Consider the following 20,648-nt stretch of genomic DNA (forward strand, 5'->3'; position numbering starts at 1 on the left):
GTTGTGTACTTATGAAATGTACATGTTTGATGAAGAGTGTATCTGGGGAAACGCGTCCATCAAAAGCACCGTAGAGGTCATTTAAGCTTAGAGAGATGATTATCGTTGTGAGAAAGGGAATATAAATAAATATCAGTGATTGCTATATAAGTACTTCAATGCGTGTGATGTTCGGATAATGTATATAAGTATACGTCTTCATATATACACATTCATATGTGTTCGCGCACGCATGTGTAATATAAACGAGGCGGAGGGATACATGGAAAGAAATAATAAGAGAAAAAGAGAATTATATAAAGAGAGGCTTGGACAAAAGAAGAAGGTGTAAAACATTGCAATTCCACATGTCTACTGGATACACAAGACAAAAGGTGTATGATATTATACAAATATACAAACATACAGTATATACATAAGTCTTTGAAACACTTTTAGAAGTGATACACTTAAGCAAGAGAATTGTGACAATTTCTTTATTATGAGGAACACAACGTTGTGTTTCTCATTATAAAGAAGTTAATATCTATTTTTCTTCCTAATATAAACATTTAATTATTTTCTTCTTGTGTAACATGTATTATGTACGGATTTTTGGCTCTCTGAAAAGTGTAAATTGTAAATTTGCCATTAAAAATATATTTATTTACTTCAAAATTGACAAATAGACAAAAGAGCTATTTGGCAGCTTCTGGCATCACGATCGATGTCTGAATGATGAATATCTTAAAGGGGAGCATTTCACCTACCAATAAAGTTATAATGTATAAATAAAAATGACGTCATACATGGCCCTGAAATAATACCTTCAATATTAGCTCCCCATGTGGAAGAAAGATGTAACAATTCAGTTAAAACTACTTGACCACAGATTAACTTGACAGGTTTGCTCAAATCTATGTAAACTGTCGATTAGTTTGAGTAATACGCGTCTATATCGCGGAGACAAGTAATCATTTTCTAGTCTCAGTTTTTATGAAATCCGAGTAGTTGTTTTAATGTCGCGACGCCGACCCACGTGGCGGTCGTGTGCCTCATGTATACCTTGGAATGCAAATGAGTATATTTAAATTTACATCTGTTTGTCCAACCCACTCTCCAGAGCATATCGTGTGTACATACGCTGAGTCTTCTCAGTAAATTGCACATCACTAACATTATGGGTCTCACTCATAGTATAGCTGTAATAATTAACGTATGAGTAATTTTATGGAATTTCAAAAGGCGAGTGAAAATGACACCGATTTGTTTCATAATGCACATTATCTTACCAAACGCAGTGTTATGTATAAATAGTGAACATACACTATAAACTGCCAGGCAAAAAGCAAGTATACACTTGAAAATTGGATTTGACAATAAAATATAAACGCCGAAACACTGCAAACGTATAAGGTCCTAGTCTCAACCAATTCATGATACCGGTATCAAAATATCAACATCGAATAACAATTTGTTTGTTTTCATTTTAGTCACAAAATTATGGGTGTAAACTTTCTTGTACCCGGCAGTTTAGTTATGGAAATATTGTTTGTGATAGCCCCCTTTGTCCTATGTTGTGATATCTCAGTGATATATACAGAAAATAATGTACTTTATAAAAACAATAATATTCGCTTCACGTTTGTGTCTTCAAATTTTGTGTCCACTGCCTGGCCAGAAATACTTTAGTGATAATGACTGTGCTCCTCCGTCTGATATTATTACCACTCATATCTTAGTATTATATTACTAATGGTCAATTCAGACCGTAATCTCCCATCATAAACCATGGTCACTTTGAGGTCAGCCTAACACAGCGACCATTGTCAGATGCTCTAAATTTGATAACGTTTCCATCAAGATGATCTCATTATAATTTTTGACATAATAATTCCTGGTTCGTATCTGTGTTCAAGTCGTAAATGCACTGGGAAGTTTAATATAAATCAAGGAATCATTGTTTTGACACATGTAATCAGCATCGGTCATAAAAAGGTCACAGTGTTGGCGCTGGTAGCCGAGCACACATCACGTCATTTATTACTGCTATAAACATTCTGACATCTTCATCACGTTACGAATTGTGCCGTATCATTCATGAATAGAAGGCCCCGTATTCTATAGGTGTAGCTGATCTTTATTCCGCGAAAAACAACAATGAAACAAGCATTGTTTGTGTATAATATTGCTCGGAATTCAACTTCAGTCTGTATCAGTAAACTGTATACCACACCATTACATGGGTATATGTCAGAGTATGTATACGTGTGATTCTTTCAACATAAACAACAAGATTTTATCACAGTTTTACACTTGTAGAGAAACAATACACAATTAAATGAAAACTGTTCTGGATTTAACTAACTGCCAGGTAAAAGCAAGTATACGCCAATGTTTGATGGTGACTAAACATGAAACAAACGAGAAATGGTTATTCGGGGGTGATGTATTTGATACAGGTATCACAATTGTGTTTTGGACCTTCTGTTTGCAGAGTTTGGTGACTGTTTTCAGCCCTATAACGTTTTCATAATGTTTATAATTTTGGGGAAAAAACGTGTTTTTTTAGTGTATAATCTCTTGCCCGTCAATTAATACTAAACACAACATATCTTTTGACATGTTGTATTATTATCTCATAATCATAAGAAGACGATTTATATCATAGTGTCACCCGGTGTACATATAAAATGACAAGGCGAGAATGTTAAAGCTAAGCGGCTGGCCAAAATGGCCTACGGGACACATTCATTCACATTCATATAACCCACCGTACAAGCATAAGGTATAAAATTGCAAGCATAGATGGACACTCAAAATGGATAGTTTCATTTAAAAATAGCGATAAAATTACATCGTTTTTATTTCAATTTACAATACCTTACTAAACGCAGTGTTATTTATTAATCATTCACACAAGCACTAAATAACATGTTATACAACGAATTATTGTTTTCGATAGCTCCCTTCGACATAATCTTATCTATATTTACAGAATACATCGACTTTATTTGCGTAATGAGCATTGTAATTTCCTTGATACTTGATCATAAGAAAACTTGATGTCAGAAATAATTGCTTGATGTTTCAGCACTTTGTTTTGTGTGATTATTAATCAAGCTATCGTGAGTTTGTGTAAAGGTAATTGAATGACGATCACTGTCACAGCTGGAGAGGGAATATTCAGATAAAATGAGGATTTGTCATGATAAGGCAATCATGTTTGCAAAAATGTCGAAAAAACAACTTATTTCAGTTGCTAAAATTAATTGACACGTTGTTTGTTTTACATTATCCAGAAGGAAAAACAAACCTAAACTTCTATTCTCCTTTTGGCAGTGTTTGTACACGGTGGCAACCTTTAGAGACAATCATTAGAAGAAATATTTGGAATATACGATTTCCTTGTATGTCACGTGCTGTAATAAATGTTTTGAATGATCGATTGATAATTAATCTACAGTAGTGGGTTATAATTACAAAATCGTGCAACACATGCTTCTTACGAAAACATTAAACCACTTTCAACGTTAGAGCAGGATATGAACCATGTTTCCCCAGTCTACAGTGTTATTGGTAGACATGTGGTCTTTATTCTGTACACCCTTTCCCCATACGGTGGCCGTCTTAACCCTGTCGGTAGAAGAAACATGTTTTGACAGAGAATCAAACTGGTAACATGTGGTATACGAAGTCCCTAAGTTGTATCCCCTAATGAAGCATTGAAATGGGGGGTAAATTAACGTTATGCGGGGAGTCAGCTGGGGTCGAGTGCCGTTTGATCTTTCGCCTGACCCCCGCCTCGGGACACTGCCCCCTGAAAGGAGACATTATTTCCTATGTGTTTTTATAACATGTTGCCTCAAATGCACACACGTCTCGGTGCAGACAATGTACTATTTTAATTTCGCACTGTTGTACAATCATCGAATTGTATTATAATTTCTTTACGGTGAATAATTCATTTGTTTTAACAAAGCCCGAGTGGTTTCCTCTGTGACAACATTGTTCTTTTATCTTTAGCGCGGCGGCGAACTTCAATAGGGTGTCACTTTGCGCTTGCTGTAAGATAATTAAGGCTGTGCGAGGTGCCCCAAAGATAGTAAACTCATCTACACAAAAAGACAATTCCACAGAGTTGTAAATGTTTAAACAACTGCTAAAACACCTAATGTTAAAAGAAATGAGTGTGAAAGTGATTGTGTTGGTGTGGGATAGACACACGGTTAGCGTGTTGTGTTAGATGTTTCCTTCAGGCCTACTCAGCAAGGAAATAATGTGATTTAAACACAGTATTATTTCCGATAGGTACATGAAGTTCATTACAGGAACGAGATCTCATACATTATGCACAAATCGGAAATAAACGGAATATAAACAGATACAGATCTTTGAAATTATGTGGTCAGTCTTCACTACAAAATGATCCCTGACGCGTTTGGTATAGATACACTAGTGTGTTCACGCTGCACCCTGTGTGTCGTATTTTCAATGATGCATTCAACATTAATTTATTAATTCATGGATATATCAAAACTGAAATATTTCAGTGAGAGAACATATGATATAACGGTGAAGTGTCTGAGGCTTATATGTCTCCTCTTAGACAATACTAGACACATTTGAAAGGCGATACTGACACGTCTACCGTTATGCAATAAACATTCCCCATCACTCATCAGCTGCACCATTCCAACAGTGTTTCCGCTTAGACCATTCTCTCTGTAGGAAGCAGGGTCCCGTAGCCGGCGACTAATGACAACTACAGCGGCCGTAATGAAGGCTAATGTTCCTCTAATGCGTTTTACATACCACGCGATAGACCAGCATCTTTGTCTTTGGAGAAATCGACATAATTATATCACTGTAAGTGTCATAAATATGAAGGCGGTGAATGTATGTTGTCGTCATTATATAGCAATTCACGCCATTAAAACGATGTTCACATAGAAATTTTATAGAATTTCAATTAGACGTTAAGTGTAGGGTGAAATTACACACAAAAGCCGCTTTTTTTTTCTCAGCATGGATCCCATCATAGATTATAAGATATTAATTTGCATTTAGTTGATCCTCTAACCAGACTTTCTGTTGTAATTAGAAACGACACGGAATTAGCTGTTACGTGTACACAGAGGTCAGGACCCCTGGCGCTGTCGGGTCAACTGTGCATGCACGGAAGTCGGAACATATACTCTCACATAAACCGGCATTGTCATGTTGCACAACACACACACGCTGTTTATTCCAGGCACCCATACTCAATGAGTTTGAGGTCAGATATGGAATATAATCGCAATCAACCGGTACTCACATTTCCTCCACAATATACAGATTTTACAACAGTGATGAATACAATGGTCATAACTGCAAACTATTTATATAGCTTTACGGCACACGGTGTGCCTATAGATACTCACAATAGCAGTATTACCATTGCACACTGAAATAATTGATACCGGGCGTTTCAGCATCACTATGATATATCAGTAAATAAGGCTAGTCAATATGTGCGGATATCAGTGATGTATCATATGCTCTTACTACGTAATAATACAGTAATTATCTATATTTCGTTATGACATGACAAGGAGTCTATTATGAATCATAACATCTTTAGCATACATACGCAACGTTTCAGGGCACTGGTCCTTCAACCGATGAAGAGACAAAACGTAGTCCCGAAACGTCGTGTATGCATGTATAATAAACAGGTTTTATCCACAATAATACTCCGTCATGTTTACACCCTACTCTTAAATGCCCGTAAAGACTTTGTAATCTACACCCCACCCTTGCCTGTTCTCCATATGAAATGTTAGGTTCATATAAAATAGTATAAACCAATGTAAACACAATAAATCATAGAATAGCATACGAACGACCTACAGATTTATACGGAAGGAATGTTTCTATCCGAACGCGTGTATTTAAAATTCCTTAAGTTACAGCGACATTATTGCATGATATATAATTTGTCTAATTGAGGCATCTTTTGAAACCATTTCAATTAAGGATAGTGACCATCTGTGGTTTACAGATAATTACAGAGTTTGTTTACAATTACAGTATTCTTTTTGTTATTTATTCTTAGGCTTGCGCTTGAAAACAATTGGTAATTACCAACTGCGTGGATCTTTAAAGGCAATATTTCATGGGGATGCTCAGTTAACAATTGAAGATGTCAATGCTAATTATTAGGCGCAAGTTATTTTGCTGTAAATACATAGTTAAATCTCTGTTGAAGCCAATTGGGCGTGGACAAAATTAGGATCAGAAATTAGCTCTACTCTTTGAAGTTTCCCAATAGGACGTCTAAAAACAGTCCCGCAATCTTTACTCATCTACAAAAACAACAACCAACCGAAGCCAGTCGAGCATGGGATAATATGACTGGATGAACCGCTACGGGCACCTGCTGTCTCATTGGCTCACGCGGTCACGTGATTAACGGTCCCGCCAAATCTAAAAGGGAGACGAGTGAACGAGTGATCACCAGTGTGTGGATTCACATCGATCGAGTGCGTTGGATTACTTATTTTGAGAATTTACCAGTGAGTGCTATATATCTGTGATGATGTCTTGCGTCAAACCAAGACTGAATCGTAGTCGACGATCGATGCTGCGGCGAGAGGAAGGGTGTATCATGAAAACTCTCACATACGACGATTTCGACGAGACCAGCCTACATACATCAACACCATTTGCGGAACAGCCTTCGGATTTTCTAGAAGTGGATTTTCCATCACCATCACCTGTGCCTAGCCCGAGACCCAGAAGACGGATTACTAGACCCCGGAGAATGTCTCCTGTGGCAGTGACTCTTTCTTTCGAGGATATGGAAGACGACGAGCAACAAGTGCCCGGTGAATGTGATTTTTCCCCTAAATCTATTTCCCCTCCCCATCGAAGACTGCGTGCCTTGAGACTGTTCGATACTCCCCACACACCCAAGTCACTACTTCAAAAAGCACAGAAACAGAAAATCAAGGAATCAAGGAAGAAATCTCCATCAACAGAAAAAGTAGAAGCTAATGTCAATCCCTTCACACCCGGAAACAGACAGAGTGTTGGGACCAAGAGAAACAGATCGGATTTCGAAAGGTAGGTGGTGGCGGCCATTTTTCGTTCAGCCCCTTTGACCTATATTTAAATGGCTGACCCCTTCAAATTTGCATCTTGTTAGAATCGAAAATATGTTTGATTATACGCATGTAAATGTTCACGAGTTCGTATTTTGAAGTAGTATATTATTTTATTTAAATTTCTGACCATTATTTTTAAATTCTGATACGTATTTTGATCTCTAAATAACAGTTGTTTATGGAATGTTTACAAGACAGTTGGTTGCGCTTGAGTGCCCACTGAAGCCAGTTTGAACTGGTTGATGCGGTGAGGGTTAAACTGACCATTTCGTACTTGACCAGTGGGTGTATCAGAATTTAAATGGATGGATACCAACAACTCGGGTCTAATATGACTCATTGCTTATGACGTCAATCGGTAAAAATATGTTCTGGAAAATGCCATATTTGGAAATGACTGATGTTTTGTAAATAGATGAGCACATCATCCCTAATTTTGCTCAATTTCAAAATGACTAAATTTAGGAGGCTGATAATTTAAAATTGATAAATAATTGCTAATAACATTTTTTTAAATATGATTTTTGCCGAAGTAATAATTTGTTTGTATTTATTTGTTACAGGAGTTTGCTAGATGAATCCATGAGTGATGAAACAGAAGATGTCGTCGACATGCCATCAAACAAGAAAATTGCCCTGCATGAAATCAACACATCCCGCTATAATGAAGAGTTCTATGAGGTCTGCAAGCTCGGTGATGGAGAATTCGGTAGTGTGCACAAGTGCGTCCACAGACTTGATGGTTGTACTTACGCCATCAAGAAGTCGAAGACCCCAGTAGCAGGCAGTGTCTATGAGTAAGTATTACAGTCATAGTTAAGTAAGCATTAATTATGATAGTTATAATTCCATTGTAATAAACTATTTGTGAGTGTGACATGTAAGTGAACAATATGTGTTAAGATTTTAATGTTTCTGCTTATCTTTTCCAGACGCAATGCAATGAACGAGGTGTACGCCCATGCCGTCCTTGGAAAGCATGCACATGTTGTGAGATACTACTCCGCATGGGCAGAAGATGACCACATGTTTATACAGAATGAATATTGCAATGGTGAGTACAAAACAATTTAACAAAATACCAGTTTTCAAAATAAGATCAATCAGTATGTCCTTAATATATTTGTAAGCATAATGTGTTGACATATCTCTAATTTTGGTATTAATGTGATATATTTCTGTTTGTAGGGGGAAGCTTAGCTGACATCATCGAAGACAACCGGAGGTCAGGAGGTCATTTGATGGAGTCTGAACTGCGACAGATCCTCTACCAGTCCTCCCAGGGACTCAAGTACATCCACTCACAGAACCTGGTCCACCTTGACATCAAGCCTGGCAACATCTTCATCCACAGAAACCCCAAGTTCCTGGCCTCGCCAGAGAGTGGGATGGAGTCATGTGAAGAAGATGAAGAGCGAGAGGAGGCAGTCACATATAAAATAGGTATGTCTTGTGATTATTCAGAAATGGACTAATATAACAGAAGAACATAGTAAAAAATTAAAGAAGTAAATTGAATCATAAATTTTGAATGTTTAGTATAAATGTTTGTTTTCTGTGTTTCAGGTGACCTTGGTCATGTGACATCAGTCAGTAACCCTGTGGTAGAAGATGGTGACTGCAGATATCTGTCCAGACAGATCCTGAAAGAAGACTTCAGTCATCTATCAAAAGCTGACGTATTCTCTCTTGGATTGACAATATTTGAAGCTGTAAGTATCCCCCATATGCATAACAATATATATAAAAAAATATCATATCTATCTTGTTATCATCACTTAGTTTTGTTTAGAAAACCACAATTTGATGTTTTTCTTGTGCTTATGTGATTCATTCTTTGTTTAGGCTGCCTGCAAGGAGCTCCCAAAGAATGGTGATGTGTGGCATTCCATAAGGGATGGCCACCTCCCAAGTCTACCCCAATATAGTGCAGAGTTCCACAGCCTTCTCCAGAGCATGGTGTGTCCTGATCCCCGGGACCGTCCCTCCGCCCAGTCCCTCACTGTGCACCCGCTTCTGTGTCCCCAGATACAGATGACCAAGGCACAGTTAAGGAAAGAACTGAATGAAGAACGATTCAAGAACCAACTCTTGTCAATGTAAGTAACCTCAAAACACCACCCATTTAAATACATTTTAGGAGTTTAGTAACTGATTGTGGTAGTTCTGGCATGTCCGTATCACCAAGTAGCAGTCTAACTTTTATTATATCCTATTGGATTTATTATTCTTTTTACTATTCATACCTCTGTAGATGGTTGTGTGACATTGTCTTGTTTTTGTTTCCAGGAAGCTGATTGAAGCCACACAGTTCATGACCCAAGTCAGTCCTCTAGCAGTACCAGTTGTAGCCAGTGCAAACCGAGTGCTTCCAAGATCAAGTCGGCTTATCGGCAACAAGATGAAGAGAAGCATGAGTTTATCTGCATTTTGAGCGTCAAACCACGGTTCTCCCTCCCACGATGTGATACTAATGTGCTCTACTTTTTATTCTTGGTTCATCCAAGCCCCAGGCTGTGACTAAAGTGCAAACAATGACTTCTACATGTGCCAGAAGATTGTATATATTAATAATGTGGACACAGGTGCTCTTGGTGACTTTTACGTGAGGATGGATGGATGAAAAATGTGTGCTGCAGAGATTCCAGAAACTGAACAGTGATAATTATGGCTGGAATTTTTTTCCATGCATGTGATAAGCCAGAGGATGTCTGGATCCCAGTGCCGAGTTCCTGAACAGACATTAGTTCACCACATTTCCTATGTAGCAAAATTCTAAACTATGTATCTTTTCTATCTGTCGGTTGTAATACTTTTGTAGTATTTCCTCATCTTTGGAATGTCATTCCGAGTTATATTATTTGATCTGAATCGAATAAGGTATTAAGTTCTTGAAACAAAGTTTGTTACGTTTGAAGTGTCAGTTGTTGTAGACATGGTGCTGTAAAGATTCACTTGTGGCTGTGCAATGCCTGAGGTGGCTGTTTACTATTACTTCAATCATGATTTGTAATTCTCTTGTCTAGTAGCTGAATATTGTTAGGGAATTAATTATGCCAAAGATGTTAATGTACAATTTTTGTAAATAAACGAATGACAAGTGTCAAAGAATAAAACAAAAAATCAAGAAATAAAAAAATCAAAGAAATAAATTTCTGACTTTTGTGATGTATACCTCATGGAAATATATGCTTCTAAACTTTTGACAGGGATATTCAGGATACAGTTTATTGTGAAATATTAGCTTGTATCCCTATCAAAAGTTAGTATGCACATCTGGATTTATGCAGAAAAAGTTAATAACTACCCTATCTCTGTAGAGCAATATTGGGTTTCCAACAGAAACAACTAATGGGGGTTATCTAACATGGAGAATTGGGATCAACAGATATATTTGGGTACACAGATGTCAACTTCTTGACTGCTTGTTGGTAAATGAAAAAGAAACTGCCTTTGGTATCTACATTTTCATTTTTGTCCAAACAAGACAAGATGTGTCCTTGTTAAGGATTCTGGTCACAAGTTGGCTGGATGGAGAGATATCTGAAGTAAAAAATCAATATTTTTAATTGTATTTAAGAGTTACTGGGCCAAATTGGGTGGAATCTGGATGGAGGGGTGAACAACCTTGAAAATGACCAACAATTTCTAATGTGTTTATGAGGTAACTACTCATTTCAGCTGTTTTCTTTAGCAGGAATCTGTTCTGTGACATGCTAAGGTGCAAACAATGTATGATAACTGCACGACTTAGTTTTGGAATAGATGTTTTTTTCAGTGGTGCACACGTCCATTCACTGGTATTCAGGATAAAGTGATATGATTAAAAGATGCTGCATTCGTCCTGCTGAGAAATCAATTGATATTTCAAAGCTGTCAGCACAACTAACAGAAACAATGCCGACGGTAATGCAAGTCTTGCAAACTAGCAATACATAAGTTTAACAACAATCAAAATTTGTATTGAACTTAAAAGCTGTTCTAACAGATGCAGAAATGCCACAAATAAAGTCAGAACAATTATTAGAAGTTTGTTAAAATATACTGGGTACTGATATGTTATGGATGCACTTATTGCAGTTTTAAAAGTTAATATTTATTTCACATATTTTCATTCAAATTTTCAGGTCATGCCAACACCTGACAACAATAATCTATTGTCAGTCATGAAAACAATGGATTTCAGTGCTTCAAAGGCTGTCAACAGTAGCCTATTGTTTGCCATACCTTTGAAGATTATGCCACATCTAATTACAAGGCTTCACTCAACCTAATTAAGCTCAAAGGATTGTTGTGTTAACTTCCTCTTTGGTTTTCTAAGTGAGTCTGTCTTTAATTACCCAAACAATAGGATGGTGTGAAGTGAACCTGACACTGATCTCTGTAGCTAATGAATCTAAATGTTTTCACAGTTCACAAGCTCCACAATCTGTTATGAAAACTGTGTAAAGAGGATTTGTATAGCTTTCTATGCTACCGTGAAGGGTGGCATGCTTACATTTCCTGACTGAGCAGTGTGCACTTTAAACAAAGGATAATAAGTTAAATTGATCTTTTGGGGGGTGTTTTGCCATTTAAAGTGGTATATGCCTTGGCACCTAAATGTTGGCTTTATTTATGCAAAACTGATTGGTGAGGATTACTGTTACATTTTCAATTGGAACCAACAATTCCCCATGTTTTTACAATTTCCTGTGTTCAGGTCTTTGTCACATTTGTGAATGCCTTAAAAACCAAATAGATTTACTAGTATTTAATTGAATTGTGTAAATAATGTAATATTTAATCCAGAACGGTTTTGGACATTTATTAGAAAAAAAGATGAAACTTAAAGTCAAGTCCATCCTTTCCTGATTTAGAGCAGCCTTGTTTGTGACATGAGAATCCTTGAAGTGTGGATGTGTCAGTAAAGGATTACTGTTATACTAACTTGATGGAAACAACTGCCTGTCCAGGCAATAAAAGTCCACCACATCATACTCTGACCTTTTCAACCTATCAAAGTGTCACAGTTAATGGTTTTTACCATGATGGACTGGTCAGATAAAGCAGTTGTGCTCCTAAGTCACTAAAACTCTCATCAATGCAGTTTAATGCGTCTCATGAACTTAAACCCCTTCTTTAAATAGTGTACATCTCAAACTATTTTCTTTTAATAGTGATGACAAAGCTGAGGTAGATCAAAAATATATTTATTGTTTCAACTGTAGGCTGAAGCACACAATTATTCAACATGAATAAAATCTCAATAAAACAAGGATAAATGATGGCTCTGTTTAAAATTACAATAAATTATTGAGGGACTATTGAGAAGTGTTGATGGCAGTAAGGGTATTGCTGACCACCACACAGCACCAGTCCTGCCGCTAATGATTCTGTTCTGTCAAGAGCATTTCAACAATATATCAAGCGAAGCCATGAAGCCATCGGCTATGTGAAAACCTTTAAATTTCATGTTGAAATACCACAACTCATTCGTAAATGATTTACATCCCATGTAATGTTAAACAACCGAGAATGAGAATATGAAATACATTTACATTTTTCAAAACCTTTGTGAAAAAGTTGTGATGCAATACATATTTATGACTGCATCCTTTCCTTTTACTCCAGCGGCAGATTTACTGTTAGGTTTGAGAAAAACTGTCAGAAAAGCATCCTGTGGCACTATTACTGTCTTCACTGCGTCTTGATACATCCATGAACTGGCACTGATGTCGTTATTCTGAAGTACTTAATATAACTTACAAAATCTTGCAAAAACTTCGAAAAATCGAAAAAGTTTGAACTTGATTTGTAAATAAATATCACAGAAATGTCTGGGCATTGAATATAAATCACTATCTATAATAGTAGACATGAAATATGAAAAATCACAGCTAAATATGTTCATCAAGAAAACCACCACGGACGTCTTATATTCATGTGACCGTGTGATATAAAAAAACATTTTGATTGCCAAAATCCTTTTTCCAATTATAAACAAGGAAATAATTGCCATCCATATAATACAGGAAACACGATAAACAACTCAAGCACTTTTTTAACATAATCTTTTTGTGTTGTTTCTTTATGATAGATGCAGTTTAGTGTTAAATATCACATTCACATTTTGAAGCATACACGGAAGCTTATCTGTAAATCTCTCAGTAAAGTAAAGTACACAGTTTATATATTCTGTTGTATGTCATAATGTATATATTTAACTCACTCACTGAATGTTTGAATGTCATCAATCAAATGAGAACCCAAATGATGAGGAATTACATACTATGCCAAACTGATTTTCTATAATAAACTACATTCTGTGAAATGTGTCAATAAAATACATTCTTAGGCTCTCATAATTGTTTGAGAAATGTTTCAATGAAAGTGGGTGATACACAAATTGGATAAATCTTTTTGTCTGGGTGTTAGAGATGTTGAAATCACAATGTATGCAATGTGCCCTGAATTTTGATGCTTCCACATTTCAACAAGTTTGGTTGACAAACATGATTCACCAAATGTAACTTTATTCTACAAGATATATATATATATATATATAGTGATTTTCTATGAATAAGTGATTTTGTAATGTGATAAGTTTGTAATGCACTTTGGAGATGATTTAATGCACTTAATCAATATGAAAAAATCATCACTGTATCATATGAAAATAGTTAATGAATACAGTTGTGTTCTTTATTAAATGAATAAACACAAACATGTTGTAATATTAATTAATCAACACCCTAAATAGTGTTCGAAATAAAGGGGGTGACAGAGGTTTGCTCCTGTAGTATTTGAATCTAGGGACCTCCTAACTGTTTACCTCTAAACAAGAGTTATGACGGGGACCCCCTGACTTTCGTGTCTAATTTCGAACACTGCTAAAAGAAATCAGAATAAAATAACAACATGTTAAGGTCAAGACAAATGTACACACCTTGGCAGTTACAACCCACTTCACCTAATTTCTGTAGCAAACCTTTGATGGAGTACCTTTAGTCTCAGATGTTCTACAGTCAATAAGTGGAAGTGACTAAATTGCCATTAAATTGGGGATAGTTTTAACCTCCCTACTCAGATTAATCATGTTGATATTGGATCACTTTTAGAATGTAGCACATTTGGAGTAAATTTTGTGCAGATTAACCTTCCCATCTGAAGTAAAGGACAAGTTTTGATTCAGAGCTTTACTGCTAACTGTAAATGGCAAATGTTAATGGTTTATAAATGCTAGCTATTGTTACTTATATATCTGACAAGTCTTTCAATCACATAATTATTTTAAGACTTTTGGGTATATATTTCCAAAATTAACCCCCAAGAAGGTGGATTTAGATTTTTTAAAGAAAAACCTCTACTTGCAAGTGACCAAAGAATTATTTTTCAATATTTCTTTTGCAACATGTAGGCATCCTGACCTAATCATCGACTCACCAAATATTACCACCAATAAAACATTAGTTTCCAATTTGTGCTAACACCCAACTTCACTTGCTTACATTATGTGCTGTCAACTATCCATGCTACATGGATGGAGATTCACAGCTAATAACAAAACTTCTGTTTCCCCATCACCTATTATCCATGCGTGTCTTCCCATGTCCCTTACACATATTTGTCAGTTTTTATTATCATGTGAACAGGTGAAGTGGGCTGATACCATCTTTGCAATAACATCAGTCACTTTGTGTACATTTTGAAAACAGAAAGGCCATGATGAAATAAACCTCCTTAGACATAGCTTTTCTACACATAATAAATTGTCATATTCTTATTAGAAAATACATCAGAAAATCATTCTGAATGCATGTCACTGGCAAAGTAGAACATGCCGCTCAAGGCTTATGTTGAGATAACAAACAATTAATTGACTAGTACACAGCACTATCTTCAAAACATTGCAAAACATTTTTGATTTTTTTTTTTCACAAATACTATGGTAAAACTATTTGAGCTGTGTCAGTATCAACTGAATCACCATTGAAATTCTACTGAATTCTTGTAAACAAATTGATTCAACTAGAGGTTGAAGACAATACAACACACTAAAATTCACATAATATCAATGAGATGACAATTTTGATACTTTGTACAATATGATATAATACAATATAGATAGATATATATAAGCTTGTGTTCTATTTCATACCATTTAAAGGCAATATAAATAGGTTTGGCTAATAAATAGAATGCACACAATCACAGCATGTAGCCAGTCTTCCAAGGCTTGAAATATACAGTTTCTTCACTTGACCATGATGACAGAGCACAACCTATCTCATCTGTACAACCTGAGAAACCTGTGGATCTGTGAGCTATTATCAGGGTTCTTCTCACACAGAAGAGTCTTTGCCTGGAGGTAAGGAATACCTTCCACGAGTCTCAAAACCAGCAACAGCAGTAGATTTGGTTGACAAAAACCCATCTTCCACCACCCAGGTATTGGGAACCATATATTGACCAAGATTATCAACAGTAGATGGATCTGGTTTGGCAATGATCAACATCTAATTCGGAGAGTCAAACCCAACCAAGGTTATCCAAGGTTGATCTTTCTGAACTGGCTAATATGAACATGCATTCCTCGGAGTTGGAGCCAAATATGGATGAGGGTTATCCAAGGTAGGCACTGTTCACTGTTGGGTTTGCTGCGCATCAGCTCAATAGGCAATTACAGGCAGGGACAATACTCTATACAGGTGGCACCCCGAAATGTTGGACATCTGTGTGGACCTCCATGCCCGACGCTGACCCTGGAAGTATTGTCATGATTACCATGCCTATTGCTATCATGAAGATGAGCCCTGCCAGTGCCATACGAAATGTATGTCCTGCGTTGTCCCAGCTTGGCTTGTGGAGGCCCAGGGCTCGCATTTGCATCATCCGCCTTTCAGCTGCTTCTTCCTTCTCTCTGAGTAAGGAAAAAATTATAGTTTTAATTGTTTTTACTAATGTCACCAAGATGAAAAAATGAATTTAACAACAAATGTTTTCTTAGATAATAACACATGTAAATGTTTGGTTGAAACCCACAAGCATGGTTTGATGCTATTATAAACAGGTCAAATCTGGCATATTAACCTGTAATCAGCAGATCCTGACATGGCCAAGGGACACAAATTATAAAGAAACAATGTCTGTCAAACACTGAAGTATTGTGTAACCAGATACAGTTTATGAGGACTAATTGCTAGTACTAAACCACAGATGATCATTAAAATGTTCACAATTGAGCTACTGTTTTAATTTCTTCGGAATATTTTCTCACTACTTGAATCGACAGGATTTTGGCAAAACTGTCTCACAATGCTTTGCAGCTTACTAGAAGTCTTGACCGAAATAGTGCTATTTGTACACAAAAGTTGCAATGAAGACAGTAAAAACATGTGCCTAACCTCTCGTCCTCCTCTTTCGACTTCTCCACCTTGTCCATGACATCCTCCAGACTCTGACCAATATTGTTCTGTTTCTCCCGGAGGTCTGAAAGTTCATGGCCCAGTTTGGCTTTCACACCATCTTCAAACCTGCACATCACAAACTCCAGTTAGACGAAAGAAGACATGGTATTAAAATCCAGCCAGACAAGATGAAGCTTATAGTAACACTATCAGGAAACTTAAAATGATATGTTTGCCACTGGTACCAAGCCTGAGTCTAGATATGTATTTAGACTGTGATAGGCTAGGCCAATTTGTCGGTCTGTTTTCAAAAGTGTGTACAATATCATAGAGAATATTTTCAGAATAACTTTTTGATTTTCATATGTCTGATCTGATCTAGGCTTAAACCATGCATATCTATATTGTCTGTTTATTCCATGATGCTCTTGACAAAGGGAGATAACCTTACCCTCTGTGATATGCCTCTTCCTCTTGTGAACCCTGCTTTGGTGGCCCATTTTCCTTACTTTCCTTGCTCCTGTCCAAACCAAGATCTTATTGATAAATTTGCTTTACAGTAAACAACTGAATTGATAAACATGGCCCTAACACTGATTACATGAGAAGGAAAATATAGATAAATTCTCCTAAATTAAGATATCTTGAAATCGTTACAATGCTACCAAAGAAAGTTTGCTTATGGATAGAAAATCAAGCTGGTACTGTTGTCGAAGTGCAAATAAATGGATAGGTTCTCTATTTGGAGACTCATTTCTAAATGCAAGATCATAATCATTCCCATTTCATAATGCACATAAATGGATAATAAGCCTGGACCAATTTATTTTCTTGATTAAACAGAGGAGCCTACTCCAAATTTGGAAATGGTAAAACAATAAATATTATCTGTCTTTGAGTGAACAAATGCTTTAAACAAAATATATCTCTTTGAATTTTTGTCAAAACTTTTCTGAGAAGTTTTCTTCCATAAATTAACTTCATATAAGATAAAGTACTTATTGAATCAACTAACACAAACGTTTAAATCCAGGTATCTTCTTATTTATCTTTTTCCTCTTGACATGTTGACAAGAAAATGTATAAAAAAGTAATCAAGGAAATAATTATGGCCCAATATTATTTTATGTATCTAATGCACATGTTGTTGCCCTCACTTTTCTGTGGAACTATCTCTGGACAGTGAGAAAGATGAACTCTTGGAAGACTGTACACTAGCTTGGCGTTCTAAAGAGCCGCGTCTAAAAGTAGTAGCTACTGCATTTCGCATCTGCGTATTGCCCACTAATGCTTGGAATCTCTGCCGGGGATCCTGAACAACAAGCACATGGTGTTACAATCACAGTACAGGAGGATCTATGATTAAATAAATGATGTGACTATGTTTCCCAACACCTAAATTAAATTCTTACAACTTTCATTGAACAATGACATACTGCATATAAATATAAAAGGTTACATACCACTATTTCTTTCCTTCATTGAACTGATGCAGAGCAAAGAAATGTTTAAATTATAATGGCTGAATTAAATATGATATTATTCTTGGATAAATAATTGCGCATCTTGTCAAGTTTATTGTTGTGATTGATATATTATGAATATATGAAAATTGTTTATTTTTGTTTCTTGTCTTTTCCAATTTTGGTCCATGATCAAGGGATGAATATAACTAAATAATGACACGCTACAGGAAATCTGCATTCAAGATAGTCTAAACAAGGTATAATTTCCTCATGTAATCCGTTATTTTGAATCCAACTGACTTGAGAACATCCTCTGTATGGCAAACACTCTAAACGGTGACAATCAACAAGTGACAATCGACAAGCCAGGCATTGTTATACCCTCTAATGCACATTTTCACACGCTTTTCTCAAACATCCCAACTAGAAAAGCCTACAAGGGTACCCATCTTCCTTTTCAGGTCCCATCCCCCTGTTATGGTAATTTTATTGGTGTGCCCCCTGGACAGGGGGTTAGGGAGAGTTCTGTGGGGCAGTCACAGGGAACTGGGGGGAGTCATACAAAGTGGGGGTGTGTGGGCAGGGCAGGGATCTGGACGAAAGCATCAAAATTATAGGGACTAAATAGTTTGTCAGCTTTAGGGAAAGTGATGATTGTAGTATTTAAATATGCAGAGTAATGCATAAGGGTGTTTGGTGGTTGTTGCTATGGAGGATTGTGGAAGGTTTATTTAGGGTGGTGCTGGAGGAGGCGGAGGTTGAGGGGTGGGGTGTCTGGACAGTTACATGGATTGTTTCTCTGCTACTGGTGGGAGGCTCAAATTTCACCCCATGACCTGGGTGTCTGGTTTTGTGTTGCTACCTGAAGCACATGGCTGGTGACACCACATCAAACACACATCAGAATGACTCAGGCCTGTCAAATGTGTAATTGTCTCCAATGCCTGATGACCGATGACATTTCACCATCCAATCACTGACACTTTACAACTTACAAATTATACTTACCTAACTCATTAACTAATCTGATATTGAGATGACATTTTGATATGAGCTAATTGTCCGGATCATTCTCATTTGTATAGACTTCCTGTATTTTTACATTCAATGGATCCAGTTACAGGATTCACCGTTTTCATACTATTTACAGTTTTAGTAATATTTAGTGTTCAAAATTGTTTACACATATTTCATCCAAACTTTTAAATGTTTTTTGACAATGGAAGAGTGTGATGTGTCAAAAGTAAATTGCTTGACATGATGATGAATGGTTCAACAATAGAATTAGAGATGTTAATGAGTGACAAATTGCAATCATCATTTTACAATCGTGAGGTCATCTTGACATGACCTATTTGCTGCAATTACTCCAGGAATGGAACATTGTAAATGGATGATTTATTTGGATGAATTGTTTGGAATAACTTGCAATAAAATCACTATTTTTAATAAAAAATTCAAAGTTGCTAAAACAAAAAACTACACCACTTATGTTTTATTAATTGTTTTGTTTGAAACTACAATCATCAATAATATGTCAATCTAGTACCAGACAGTGAAACAGTGGATATTGTTGTTTTTACAAAATTTACCAAAATATTATGATAAATCTTGATTATAATTAGATGGTGCTATCACAATTTTTCAACAGACAGAATAAAATTTCACATTGAAATAACTTTCAATTCATTCCCAAGTTCAGACATCTGAAAGAAAAAATATTCAAAATACCGGAAATCCTAATGTCCCTTGAAATTACATCATGCTGAATAGAACTATTCAAATGAGAACTAGGGTGGGTTTTGTGTTACAATCCATTTTGACAGAACAACTTCAGAAAGCTGTCAAAATATTTCTTTCAAATTTAATTGCCCTTAAAGTTTCACAATTTCTTAAGCGTCATCCTCCTGTCCTAAATATTCACATTTAAGTTTCACACGATCCTTGAAACAAAAGTCAAGGCTGAACCTCATCTATGAAAAACAATTATCACAATGAACAAAAGCTACTGAAGAGCGTGGTCACACATATAATTAACTGGACACGAGAAATAATGAATATGATAAAACAAGAGTTGAGAAAGTTGGGTGGAGGGCAGAATGACCGATAGCATTGATCTCCGCAGGTGGGGTATTGTGAAATGTGACATGTGGAGGACAATGGGGGTCCCCCTCCAGGCCTGTACCAGTCACAGTTGGGGGGACACGTATTGTTAGTGGGGACAGGATGATAATGTATGCTGGAACAGTCTATGGGAAAAATCTGACACTGCTACTGTACAATGGGCACACTATGGGTGATTTACTTTTGACAGAGGAGGAATAAACGGTGATTATGATGAGAATTAATGAAGCGGATATGACATTCTGGTCATTAGGCTATTTTCTGACTGTTTCCTGAAATCTCTGGAAATATTTGTAAGGTGACTAATTGATTTTAAGTGGTGGATGAAAATTCTAGAGATGGGAAGTGATAATGGTTGTTGTGCATTACGTAACCCTGAAAGGAAAACATTTCAATTCGTTGATGCATTAGGATGGAGTGAATGTGTGAGAATAGTCATCATATCTAATACTGAATCTAAAAATAACACTGTAACAGTAGATGGTTAGTTAAAAAAATCTGTCTGAAAATTTATTCGGAAAGTGCAAAGAAAATTAAGATAA

General features: G+C 36.3%; 2 protein-coding genes across 2 annotated transcripts in view; one reads left to right on the plus strand and one right to left on the minus strand.

The window, feature by feature from the left end:
- Positions 1 to 6,450: 6,450 nt before the first annotated feature.
- LOC139474348 (wee1-like protein kinase 1-B) lies at positions 6,451 to 10,183 on the plus strand. The gene is made up of 7 exons (XM_071257330.1): positions 6,451 to 7,086; positions 7,691 to 7,924; positions 8,060 to 8,181; positions 8,316 to 8,570; positions 8,694 to 8,839; positions 8,973 to 9,226; positions 9,417 to 10,183. Exons 1-7 carry the CDS (start codon positions 6,557 to 6,559, stop codon positions 9,559 to 9,561), a joined length of 1,686 nt encoding a protein of 561 aa, XP_071113431.1. The 5' UTR covers positions 6,451 to 6,556; the 3' UTR covers positions 9,562 to 10,183.
- A 2,120-nt stretch (positions 10,184 to 12,303) lies between these two features.
- The window catches only part of LOC139475356 (inositol 1,4,5-triphosphate receptor associated 2-like), a 165,820-nt gene continuing 157,475 nt past the window's right edge, over positions 12,304 to 20,648 (minus strand). The window contains exons 35-38 of the mRNA XM_071258582.1: positions 17,674 to 17,828; positions 16,968 to 17,036; positions 16,514 to 16,642; positions 12,304 to 16,029 (exon numbers count right to left, since the gene is read on the minus strand). Coding sequence (XP_071114683.1) covers positions 15,810 to 16,029; positions 16,514 to 16,642; positions 16,968 to 17,036; positions 17,674 to 17,828 — 573 coding nt within the window. The 3' untranslated portion in view covers positions 12,304 to 15,809. The remainder of the gene's footprint in view (positions 16,030 to 16,513; positions 16,643 to 16,967; positions 17,037 to 17,673; positions 17,829 to 20,648) is intronic.

The sequence above is a fragment of the Haliotis cracherodii genome, unplaced genomic scaffold (assembly GCF_022045235.1).
Source record: "Haliotis cracherodii isolate W230 unplaced genomic scaffold, xgHalCrac1.p SCAF_3, whole genome shotgun sequence".
Taxonomy (NCBI): domain Eukaryota; kingdom Metazoa; phylum Mollusca; class Gastropoda; order Lepetellida; family Haliotidae; genus Haliotis; species Haliotis cracherodii.

Excerpts from the sequence above, each read along its gene's own strand:
- LOC139474348 (XM_071257330.1), top strand. The coding sequence starts at position 6,557 with ATGATGTCTTGCGTCAAACCAAGACTGAATCGTAGTCGACGATCGATG. Across the intron at positions 7,087-7,690 it reads AACAGATCGGATTTCGAAAG|GAGTTTGCTAGATGAATCCA; the intron begins GTAGGTGGTGGC and ends TATTTGTTACAG. Across the intron at positions 8,182-8,315 it reads ACAGAATGAATATTGCAATG|GGGGAAGCTTAGCTGACATC; the intron begins GTGAGTACAAAA and ends TTCTGTTTGTAG.